The sequence below is a fragment of the Gossypium hirsutum genome, chromosome D05 (genome assembly GCF_007990345.1).
Source record: "Gossypium hirsutum isolate 1008001.06 chromosome D05, Gossypium_hirsutum_v2.1, whole genome shotgun sequence".
NCBI lineage: Eukaryota > Viridiplantae > Streptophyta > Magnoliopsida > Malvales > Malvaceae > Gossypium > Gossypium hirsutum.
In genome coordinates, this window is record NC_053441.1 from 64,838,057 (window position 1) to 64,851,390 (window position 13,334).

Genomic DNA, 13,334 nt, shown 5'->3' on the forward strand with positions numbered 1-13,334 from the left:
ATTTTTAGAAAATTTTACCTGCCCCCTCCCCAAAAAAAAAAACTAGTCCCAACTCTTAGGATCCGCCATTGGTACTTGGTATTAACACTATTAGAAAATTGCTAAATCAACCAATGAAAATTTGACACATGGAACCCTTTTTTTAAATTATCAAGTTACGGATGTTCTTCAAGGGCATGGAACTCAACTTGAAAATTTTACTAATTTGGTTGCAAAAAACATTGAGGAAGCATATAATGATCTAACCCTTTTTTGTTTTGTTCTGTTTTAAATTTGTTATGGGATTCTATTGAATGATAATTTTTTTTATTTCCCATACTTGGTTCTTCAACAACAACATATTCGAGATTTTATTTTTCTAGAATTTTTATATAAAAGTTTGTATTTTTTAAAATAATTTTGAGTTTTTTATAATTTTTATATAGAATCGAGGTAAATTGGCAAAAAATTATAAAAAACAAAATACTAAAATTGTTTAGTTAAGTGACCAAAGCGAAGATCTACCCATAGTTCAGTGGCTAATTATGTAGTTTACCCTTTCATAATTAAAAAAATAGTTGTTAAGTTTTTCTTGTATTAGATAACATTTTAGATGGTAAAAACCCTCTTTAGTCCCTCTCAATTTTGATATTAAGTAAATTGGTCCATTTTTTAAAAAAAAATCAAAGCAATTTAATCTTTGTTAATTTCGAAAGTGAGCAACTAAGGACAATTAATCACAATGTCAATATTTTCCATCAATTGTACATATTTTTATTGGTATAATAACAAATTTAGCTCTCCAAGTTTACACATTCTATCAATTTGTTTTGATTTAACAAATTTAGCCCGCAACAGTTACATATTCTATTAACATTTACACATAATATATAAACATCGAGAGCTTAATTTGTTATTATATAAATAAAATTATGTACAATTTACAGAAAGCATTAACACAATAATTAATTGTCCTTAGTTGCTCCATTTCAAAATTGATAATGATTAAATTGCTCTAATTTTCTGAGAGAAACCAATTTGTTCAATATAGAAATTGAGAGGGACGAGAAATGTGTTTTTATCCATTTTAGATACTAACAAGTGTTTGGCGTAGTGGCAAGGCATATTACATTCTCAAGGAGAGAATGCGTATTCAAACGTTGGAGATAATAATATTGTGTGGGGTATCCACGGATCTCGAACACAGACTGTAAAACATATATAAAAAATAAAAAGAATAACATCTTAATTTAAATAATTAATAAATTTTAATTTCAAAAAGTATTTTGAGAAACATAGGTTTTAGTAAATAGTAAAATTGAATCGATAAAACATGTCCAGTATATCAGAATCATAAAAATACAACTTAATTAATTTGAATTTAAACTTAACTCGACTCAATTTGATTATAAAAAACTGATAATTTGAATCCAAAATGACATGATCTTGAAATGATTTGAATTAATTGTCAAACCCAAACGACAAAACTCGAAATGATGCAATCCAAAAACACAAGTCAAATGAACTAAACTATGAAAGAAAAAAAAAACCTTACACCGACTCAAATCCAAAATAATTTAATCCTAAAATAACCCAAATTTTATATAATATAAACTCGAAATAACCCGATAATTTTTTCAGTCTTACTGTATTTATCTTTATAAGTATTCTTGTTTTCCTTGCCCATACATGTATTGTAGTTATCAAAAAATATATTCTACTTTGGATTTTATTTATATTAAATTTTAGGTTAAATTCCGCTATTACTCTCTGTACTTTATGAAAATGATGGATTTAATCATTGTACGTTAATTTAATCAATTTTAGTCTTTGTATTTTTTGAATTGGTCAATTTTAAACCATTTACTTTTTGAATTTTGAAATTTTAGTCTTGATTCAAATAATATTAATAATAATAAAATCTGCTTATTTAAATTTAATTATTAGTTTTGTACTATGTAGACAATTATAGATTTAATCCATATTTTTCAATTGGGTCATTCCAAGTCTTTATACTTTTCAAATTTTAAAATTTCAATATTGATGCAGAATGCGAGTTGCTATTAATTAATTGATTTTTTTAGCCAGTGCATGTAGAAATAATAAGTTGTTATGTCATTATACTTAAAATAATATATTGGTTTAACCCGCTTAAATTATGTCTTTTTTTCCATCTTGGGACCTAAATTTTTTGGGGTCATAAGTGGTACCTAAACTACTTTTTTTTCTCCTTCAAATTAGGGCTCCTTTGGATCACCAGCAAGTTTCAGTGTGGTGAGATTTAAAGAGTAAAAAAATTTGAACTGAAACGCAGCTCTATTTGGGGTGTTTGGCAAGCACACCAGTAAGCATTTTTCACCTCACTGTAACCCAAAATATTGGCTGGAGTTAAAAGCTTCAGTGGACTGATTTGGAAGTCCAAAAATAAGAGTAATTATTATTTTACCCCTCCAATTCTTCCTTTATCATTATTTAATATTATTTAATTTACAATAAAATTATAATTTTTATTTATAAATTTAGTATAAATACAATTTAATTTATATTTTATTATTTGATTCAAATATAATCTGTAAAAATATTTTGATATTTTATTATGAATATAATTTAAAAATATTTTATTGTATATTTAAAATATTTTGATATTTTATTATGAATATAATCTGTAAAATATTTTGATATTTTTGAATTTTTCTCTAGTTTTAATTTATTTTTAATTATTTATTATTAAAAATAAATATAATTGTAATAATTTTTAATTATTTATTAATTTTGTAATTGTTAAATAATTTTAAAAACTTCTATTATATATATTTTTAATCTAATGTCCTTAAAAGTCATTTTCTATTTTCACCTCACCGCTACAACTGCGTTTGAATCCAAACACACACTCCACCGCTGTTTCTAATCTCACCGCTACAGTATCCAATCTCACCGCTACAGTACCTAATCTCACCGCCACCGCTGTTTTTAACCTCACCGGAACTAAACACACCGCCCATCCAAACCCACCCTTAGTATATTCATTAGTTAAACTGTTAAGTCTATTTAAAAAAGAAAGACTCGGACAACAAATTAATACTTAAACAATGCTCTTTTTCCCAAGGTACCTAATTTTTATTTTGGCCATGAGTATTACTAAAACTATTATTCCATTACTCATTTTACACCAAAATGTTATATCGGCTAAAAAGATTCCAACAAATAATAGATTGTATGTCATATAAACTTTTAAAAATAATTATTAATTAATTTTTTCATATAAACTGAACGGTTTGACTAATGACGGAGGTACCAAATTATAGTCTAGGTACCAATTTATGGGTTAAGCCTATTTCTAAAATAGACTTTTGACTAATGGCGGTAGTAACTTGGAAAAAAAAAGTAGTTTATGTACCACTTGTGAACAAAAATAAGTTTAGGTACCAACATCGTAAAATGAGTATAATTTAGATACCGATTTATGAGTTAAGCCTAATATATTTGTTGCATCATTTTTTGAAAATAACAGAACTTAATAAATTTAACGGTTATTTTTTGGTGATGACTAAAATTTTAAAATTTGAAAAGTACATGAACTAAAAATGACCAAATTAAAGTATAAAGATTAAGTCCACAACTTTTACAAAGTACAAGGAGTAATAGCAGAAATTAACCTAAATTTCATATGGGTCAATTACAAAAATAATCACTAAACTATTCCTTTGGTTCTATTCTAGTCACTCAACTATAGAGGTGCTCATGAGCCGGGCCAGGTCAGGCCTAAGCATGATATTAACGTACCTTATGCTTGCTCAAGCTTGGCTCGGCCCGAAATATGAGCTTAAAATTTCGCCTAAACTCATCCATATTTGCAAAAGACTAACCTAAGCTCATTTTAGGCATGCCCATATAATTTTTAGTTTTTTTTAATATTTATATTATATTATATTAATAATTAATAATTTAAACTTTTTTTATTTATTGAAACTTTTTATATAGTCATTTTAACATTATTTTAATGTTTACATTATAGTATTATTATATATTTAGTATAAGTTTATTTTGTTAATCTATTCTAAACTATATAATATAAAGTATCATACACTTAAAAATAGGCCGGGCTGGGCTTGAGCTTTGAATGTTCAAGCCTGAACTCAGCCCAAATTTTAAACGGGCCTAATTTTTTTACCCAAATCCAATTTTTGGGCCTAATATTTTTATCCAAACCCTCTCAAATTTTGGGCAGCCCTTGGGCCTTGGCAAGTAGCCCAACTCATTAACAAGTTTACTCAACTATTAATTTTTTCGATTTAGTTGTTAACCTTTTCGAAAGTAAATATTTTAGTCACTCTCCTGTTAGGTGTTGTTAAATGAGTGATGGAAAGCTAATGTGGGCTTTTTTTATTAGTCTAAAAACAAATTTTGCCCTCTAATGTTTACACTTCTATCAATTTGATCCTAGATATAAAAAAAATCAAAAAATTTAGCCCTGAATATTATCAAAAATTAGCGATTTAGTTCTAATTCTAAAAATTTTAATATATACATATATTTAAAAAAATATTTTTAATCCTCTGTCTCACCCTTTGATTTTTTTAGAGATATTCAAAAATTAAAATATATCATTATGTCTTTTCGTTTTAATGTTAAAAGAGATAAAAAAAATAGAAAGCTAAAATGACTTTTCATTTGTAAAGTTAAAAAATACTAAATAAATCATTATATCTTTTTAGTTTTAATTTTTTACTTGATTAAAAGAGAAATAATTAACGAATGAAAAATAATTATTCCCAAATAAATTTATAAGAAAAGAGATTTTGCTAAAAGAAAAAGCATGTAAAAGTATACACGTTCTTATGAAATACAAAGATTTTGCTAAAAGAAAAAGTATCCAATTTTAAGAATGAAAAATATATGGTAAAAGGAAGAGTAAGTGGTTGTTGAAAAATACAAAAATTTTGAAAATCTAATATCCATAACTTTTCAATGTAAAAGAAAAAAATGACTGTAACACCAATGTTGTGGTATTATTTGTTGCCTATAAGTACCATTCCTATCCTTCATCTTCCTCTACCAACATAACATGGCCTCCTATCTCTTTCTGTCCCTGTTCCTCTTCTTTCCCCATCTTTATGCTTCTTTTTCTTCTTCAGGATCTCACTCCTGCTCTTCACTAATCCAGTTCAAGAACTCTTTTTCCATCAATCAGACAAAGGATGCTTATTATCATTGCAATGAGATTGCTGGCCTTCAATCTTATCCCAAGACAAATTCATGGAAGGAGGGTACAGATTGCTGCTCATGGGATGGGGTCACTTGTGACCACCTAAATGCTCATGTTATTGCCCTTGACTTGAGCTGCAGTTGGCTATATGGCAACTTCCCTTCCAATTCCACTCTCTTCCTTCTTCCTCACCTTCAAAAACTCAACCTTGCCTACAATCATTTTAATCTTTCCAAAATGCCATCCGAGTTCGGTCGGTTTACAAGCCTATTCTACCTCAACCTTTCCAATACAGGGTTTGTAGGAGAAGTCCCATCCCAAGTCTCCCACCTGTCAAAATTGGTTTCACTTGATCTCTCCTCTTGGATTCATGACTATGAGCCATTTACAATTGACAAACATGCTCTGGAGGGACTTGTTCACAACCTAACCGAGGTCAGACATCTGTTTTTGGATGGAATCAACATGTCTTCTGTTAATGCCCATGTCTTCATGAATCTATCCTCTTCTCTAAGGTCTCTCAGTCTTGCTGGTTGTGATTTGCAAGGAAAATCCCCAAAAAACATTTTTAATTTGCCAAACCTCAATCTCCTCTACTTGGAAGGCAACCAATTGAGTGGAAAAATTCCAAGATCATTGGGGAACCACTTGCAACTCACTCATTTAGACTTGTCGAGGAACCAATTGAGTGGACAAATTCCGTTGTCAATTCTAAACCTAACGCAGCTTGAATACTTGAGCATAGCTGGAAATACATTAAAAGGTTCCATTCCAGATGAGGTAATCGCTTTTCCTAATCTAATATATTTAGACTTATCTGATAATTTACTCAATGGAACACCTCCGTCATGGTTGTATACTGCTCCCTCCTTAAAGGTTATAGATCTCTCTCAAAATCAATTCAGTGGGCATATCAAAGAATTCCAATCCAAATCACTAGAATATTTATATCTAAACAATAATAATCTTAGTGGTGTGATAGAGTTTAGCATGTTCTCAAACCTTCCAAATCTCAAATCACTAGAATATTTATTTCTAAACAATAATAATCTTAGTGGTGTCATAGAGTTTCGCATGTTCTCAAACCTTCCAAATCTAAATCTTCTCGACCTTTAATATAACAGCCTATCCTTAACATCTAATACTACTTCTTGTGTTAACCATATATTGCCTAATCTTATAGACTTACGTTTGTCATCTTGCAATCATAGTGAATTCCCCCAGTTTTTAAAAGGGCTTAAAAGTTTGGAAAGCTTAGACCTCTCTTGCAACAAAATTCAAGGCAAGATTCCACAGTGGATGCAAGAGGTGGGGAATGTCTCTTTGACTTACTTAAACGTATCTCACAACTCTTTGACAGAAGTTGAGCACTTTCCATGGAAGAATATTGAATTTCTTGACTTAAGCTCCAATTTGATCCGTGGAAATCTTCCGATTCCAGCTTCGACCACCAATGTCTTTCTGATCTCAAATAATAGTTTCAATGGAGAGGTCTCTTCTTTAATCTGCAATGTCACTTCTCTTCGAATTCTTGATTTGTCCCACAATAACTTGAGTGGAACAATTCCGCAATGTTTTGGAAATTTGAGCTACAGCCTTGAATTCTTGAATCTGAAGAAGAACAAGTTCTATGGGACGATTCCTCCAACATTTGCAGAGGGATGCCAATTGAGTAATTTCAACTTAAATGGAAATCTATTAGAAGGGCCTTTGACACCATCCATCCTTAATTGTAATGGTCTGGAAGTGCTAGATCTTGGTAACAACAAGATCAATGATACATTTCCTCATTGGTTGGGAAGTCTTCCATTTTTGCAAGTGCTTGTATTGAAGTCAAATCATATGCATGGTTCCTTATGTGTCAATAGCTCCAAGTCTAGCCCTTTTTTCTCTAAAATCCAAATTTTTGATCTCTCAAGTAATTATTTTTCTGGACCCCTACCAGTGAGATACATCAACAGCTTCAAGGCTATCATAAATCTAGAGAAGATTGGTAGTACAGTGTCGTACATGGGGGTGAATGATGGCTTCTATACCTATTCCATTGGAATTGTTATTGTTAAGAAATGGCTTAAAATTGGTAGTGGATTGTTGTTGTTGGTAGTGGGTTGTTGGTGGTAGTGGATTAGTGGATGGTTGTTGGTGTCCATTTTCAACCACAAATCTTTGCCAAAGTTTTGGACAATTATGTCCTTGAACTCTCTTATAAATAGAGAGGTTCATTAGCCATATTGATCATCCCAAACCAAGAGAGAGCAAAGCTTGTTCTTTGAAAGCTAGGATTTTAGCTTTCGGGTTTTCTATAGGGGTTGAGAGTTGTGAGGTTCTCGGGTTGTGTCTTGAGTGTAAAACACTTGTAATCTTCATCTTGTTATAGTGAAATTTCTTTTCGCCTCTGCCCGTGGACGTAGGCATTAAAGCCGAACCACGTAAATCCTTGTGTTCACTTTATTTTTCGTTCCGGTCAATTTACTTGTAGTCATATCGGAGTTCTCGAATCGATCCTTTCCGCAACAAATTGGTATCAGAGCGTAGTTGAAGGAGTGATAATATTTTCTGAAATGCCCTGTGACTGCAGCTTTGTCTGATCTTTCACATCAGGAAGAAAATATTATCATTCATTCAAAGGTTCCAAATTATGGCTACAAGTGTTTCATCGACTAAGTATGATGTCGAGAAATTTACCGGGAAAAATAGTTTCAGTTTATGGCGCATCAAGATGCGGGCAGTGCTGGTTCAACAAGGATTGCTAAAAGCATTGTCTGGTAAAGATAAATTACCAAGCACGCTTTCGGAAGAGCAAAAGGATGACATGCTAGAAAGAGCACATAGTGCTATTCTGCTATGTCTAGGAGATGAAGTGCTACGAGAAGTAGCGGATGAGAAAACCGCGTCCGGTTTGTGGCTCCGGTTAGAGAGCAAGTACATGACGAAGTCATTGACGAACCGGCTCTACCTCAAGCAAAGACTCTATGCCCTGAAGATGGAGGAAGGTACACCTGTTTCCCAGCACCTGGATAAATTCAATTCCATTATCATGGATTTGAATAATATCGATAACAAAATCGATGATGAGGACCAAGCAATAATTGTTTTGTGTTCTTTGCCTCCCTCGTATGAGAATTTTGTTGATACAATGATGTACGGTCGTGATGACCTGACTCTAGAGGAGGTGAAAAATGCCTTAAGTTCCAGTGAGTTGAGGAAGAAAATCACTGGTAAGGTGGTCGAAAACAATGAAGGCGAAGGCTTGGTTGCTCGAGGAAGATCCAAGGCAAAGGGTGGAAGTTCAAGTAAAAGCCATCCTAGATCGCAGTCCAAGAAGAGAATACAGTGCTACTACTGTAAGAAGTACGGGCACATGAAGGTAGATTGTCCGAAAAGGAAGGAGAAATCAGAATCACAGGAGCAACAAAATGATCGTGCGAATGTAGCTGATGCAGATTCTTCAAGTGATGCCGAGATCGTTCTTGCAGTATCCAACTCTTACGCTGGTGGGAGATGGATTCTTGATACGGGAGCTACATTTCATATAAGTACTTCGAAAGATGCATTCTCAACATACGAGAAGCATTCTGGTTCAGTACTAATGGGAAATGACCACGCATGTCAAGTCATGGGGATTGGCACAGTTCGTATAAAGATGTTTGACGGTATTGTTAGAACTCTAACTGATGTTCGGCACATTCCAGAAATGAAGAAAAATTTGATCTCTTTGAGTACGTTGGACAAGAAAGGCTTTCGGTACTCTGCTGAAGGTGGAGTTCTCAAGGTATTCTCGGGTGCTTTGACTGTGATACGTGGTAATTTGGAGCGGGGCCTTTACTTCCTCGATGGTTCCTCGGTTACAGGTGTTGCGGGAGTGTCATCATCAGATGATCTAGATTCTGACACCACGAAGTTATGGCATATGCGGCTCGGGCATATGAGCGAGAGAGGCTTATCGGTGCTAAGCAAACGAGGATTATTGTCTGGGCAGTGTACAGGAAAGTTGAATTTCTGTGAGCACTGCGTCTTCGGTAAGCAGACTCGAGTAAAGTTCAGCACTGGGATTCACAAGACAAAAGGCACAGTGGATTACTTCCATTCTGACCTTTGGGGGCCTTCTCCGACAATTTCTAAAGGTGGTTACAGATATCTGCTTACCTTTATCGATGATTACTCGAGAAAGGTTTGGGTGTATTTTCTGAAGAGCAAGTATGAGGTTCTCATCAACTTCAAGCAATTTAAAGCTTTGATCGAAAATCAAACAGGAAAGAAGATCAAGCGATTCCGGACGGATAATGGCTTGGAGTTTTGCTCAGGTGAATTCAATGAGTTCTGCAAAAATGAAGGAATAGTGAGACACCGCACTGTTCGTCGAACACCACAACAAAATGGAGTTGCAGAACGCATGAATAGAACTCTCTTGGAGCGAGCTCGTTGCATGCGATCAAATGCTGGGCTCGGTGAAGAATTTTGGGCTGAAGCTGTTAATACTGCTTGTTATTTGGTTAACAGATCTCCGTCAACAGCTATTGAGCTGAAGACTCCTGAGGAAGTATGGTCTGGTTCTCCTGCTGATTACTCTGGTTTAAGAGTGTTTGGCTGCCCTGCGTATGCTCATGTAAATGAGGGAAAACTCAAATCGAGGGCGAAGAAATGCATATTTCTTGGATACGGCCAAGGGGTGAAAGGATACAGGTTGTGGTGTCCTGATCCGGTTTCGTCCAAGTTCATCATCAGCAGAGATGTGACTTTTGATGAGTCATCCATGCTTCGATCCACCACAAATTCCCGGGAAAAGGAGGAGTCAGATAGAATGGGAGATCACGGTGTTGAGAAGCAGGTGGAGTGTCAGGTGGACGCTCCAATTCCTACGGAAGGTACTTCAGTCCAGGATGATCAAGTTGAGGTGCAAGATTCCGATGAAGATGAGTCACCTCAAGAAAAACCATATAGCATTGCCACTGGAAGAACGAAGAGACAAATCAAACCAAATCCGCGTTACGCTAATCTGGTGTCTTTCGCGCTCAGTGTGGCGGAGTCCATTGGTATAGAACCTTCCAGTTATAATGAGGCTGTCACGTGTGATGAGTCGGCACAGTGGGCAATTGCTATGAGTGAGGAGATAGAATCTCTTCACAAGAACCATACTTGGGAGTTGGTTAAGCCGCCAAGTAACCAGAAGATAGTTGGTTGCAAATGGGTCTTCAAGAAAAAGGAAGGCATCCTAGGGGTTGAAGCAACTAGATTCAAGGCACGATTGGTTGCTAAAGGCTTCACTCAGAAAGAGGGGATTGACTACAATGAAGTTTTCTCCCCAGTCGTAAAGCATTCTTCCATTCGTGTATTACTTGCCATGGTGGCCAAGTCTGATCTAGAACTTGAGCAGCTTGACGTAAAAACGGCGTTCTTGCATGGTGAGCTCGAGGAAACAATCTACATGCGTCAACCAGAGGGTTTTACAGTTCCTGGTAAAGAAGACCATGTCTGTCTATTAAAGAAGTCTTTATATGGATTGAAACAATCCCCAAGGCAGTGGTACAAGCGGTTTGATAGCTTCATGATTCAGCATGGTTACACAAGATGTGACTATGATGCTTGTGTCTATCATCGGAAGCTCTCAGATGGTTCGCACATTTATTTGTTGCTGTATGTTGATGACATGTTAATTGCTTCCAAAAACATGTCGGAAATCAACAAGTTAAAGTCGCAGTTGAGTGGTGAGTTCGAGATGAAGGATCTGGGTGCTGCCAAGAAAATTTTGGGCATGGATATTCACAGAGATCGCAAGGCGGGCAAGCTTCGTGTGTCGCAGAAGAACTACATTGAAAAGGTTCTTCAACGCTTCGGCATGGATAAAGCGAAAACTGTGAGTACTCCGTTGGCACCACATTTCAAACTCTCTGCAGAGTTGTCACCACAATCTGATGAAGAAAAGCAGCAAATGTCTCACATTCCATACTCGAGTGCAGTTGGAAGCGTGATGTATGCAATGGTTTGCACTCGTCCAGACATTTCACATGCAGTTAGTGTGGTCAGCAGATACATGAGTTGTCCTGGCAAGGAACACTGGCAGGCCGTGAAATGGATTCTCAGGTACTTGAGAGGTTCTGCAGATTTATGCTTGGTATATGATCAGAGTGACTGCACTAGCAGTGTCACGGGCTATGTGGACTCTGATTATGCTGGAGATCTGGACAAAAGAAGATCTCTGACGGGTTATGTTTTCACTTATTCTGGAGGAGCCATTAGTTGGAAAGCTGTGTTACAGTCTACCGTAGCCTTATCTACGACTGAGGCGGAATATATGGCGTTAGCAGAAGCAGTGAAAGAAGCATTGTGGATGAAAGGTCTAGTAAGCAGTTTGGGTTTACAACAGGATTTCACTGTTGTATTTTGCGATAGCCAGAGTGCCATACATCTGACTAAAAATCAGATGTTTCATGAACGGACCAAACACATTGATGTCAGATATCATTTTGTTCGGGAACATGTTACGCAAGGTGACATTGTTATCAGCAAGGTTGCTACCGAGAAGAATCCTGCAGATATGTTAACTAAGGTGATCCCTGCATATAAGTTCAAGCATTGCTTGGACTTGATAGGTATTCGGGATTGATTAGCGCCAGAGAGGCGTTTGGAAGAGGTGATCCAGTTCGAGGAATTCACTATGATGTTCAGCTTGGTAAATTTCAAGCCAAGGTGGAGATTTGTTAAGAAATGGCTTAAAATTGGTAGTGGATTGTTGTTGTTGGTAGTGGGTTGTTGGTGGTAGTGGATTAGTGGATGGTTGTTGGTGTCCATTTTCAACCACAAATCTTTGCCAAAGTTTTGGACAATTATGTCCTTGAACTCTCTTATAAATAGAGAGGTTCATTAGCCATATTGATCATCCCAAACCAAGAGAGAGCAAAGCTTGTTCTTTGAAAGCTAGGATTTTAGCTTTCGGGTTTTCTATAGGGGTTGAGAGTTGTGAGGTTCTCGGGTTGTGTCTTGAGTGTAAAACACTTGTAATCTTCATCTTGTTATAGTGAAATTTCTTTTCGCCTCTGCCCGTGGACGTAGGCATTAAAGCCGAACCACGTAAATCCTTGTGTTCACTTTATTTTTCGTTCCGGTCAATTTACTTGTAGTCATATCGGAGTTCTCGAATCGATCCTTTCCGCAACAGTTATAAAAGGACAATATATGGAATTGGTGAAAATTTTCACCGTGTGGATGATCATTGATCTATCAAACAATCAGTTTGAAGGGGGTATTCCAGAGGTTTTTGGGAAGCTTAACTTACTGAAAGGGCTCAACCTTTCTCATAATAACCTTAATGGTGGTATCCCTACCTCAATAGGGAATTTGACAAGTCTTGAATGGTTGGACCTATCTTCAAACAGGTTGTCTGGGACGATTCCAAATAGATTGGCAGATCTGCCATTTCTTTCGTCCTTCAATGTTTCTGAAAATCAACTCCATGGTCAGATTCCTCAAGGCAAACAGTTCAACACATTTGGAAATGATTCATATGAAGGAAACAAAGGATTATGTGGATTTACGGTCTCGAAAGGTTGCAACATCATCGAGCCAGCACCTCCAAATGTGCTTGAAAAAGATGGCTCAAAATCAAACATTACTTTTGGTTGGAAAGTGGTGTTGATAGGTTATGGATGCGGAGTGGTGTTCGGAATGTCCGTGGGATATGTTGTTTTCCAAACTGGTAAGCCGAAATGGTTGGTGAATTTGGTTGAAATCCAACATGAGAAGAAGCGAAGAAGAAAGTCAAAGGATGGCAGTCGCAGAAATGGACGAAGAAGGATCTAGTTAGTGGAAATGATGTTCAAGTGTTGATGTTGTATCTTCATAATTTCTTGTTTTGAAGTCTTTCAATTTTTTTCCTATGGTGAAAGGTTGCATTGGCATGCATCTGTCTTTGTTATTGTGACAATTCATCTATATTTCATTGCATTACGTGGTATTTGTAAGGGTTTGTTTTAAATGTAACATTTTGTATGGTTCAACTATTTATGTCTTCTTTCATGACTTTTATTTTTGAGTCTCAATAATCTCTGCATTCAAGATTTTGTCAGCTTATTAATTGGTGGATCAATAATCTTCATGCTCATCTCATCATCTTTTTCTCGAGTTAAACACAGCCAATACTATAACAATTTCT

General features: G+C 35.5%; 1 protein-coding gene across 1 annotated transcript; it reads left to right on the top strand.

Moving 5' to 3' along the window:
- The first annotated feature begins 5,044 nt into the window (after positions 1-5,044).
- On the top strand, positions 5,045-12,982 carry LOC121203386 (receptor-like protein 9DC3). The gene is made up of 3 exons (XM_041092841.1): positions 5,045-5,965; positions 6,410-7,009; positions 12,416-12,982. Exons 1-3 carry the CDS (start codon positions 5,045-5,047, stop codon positions 12,980-12,982), a joined length of 2,088 nt encoding a protein of 695 aa, XP_040948775.1.
- Positions 12,983-13,334: the final 352 nt, after the last annotated feature.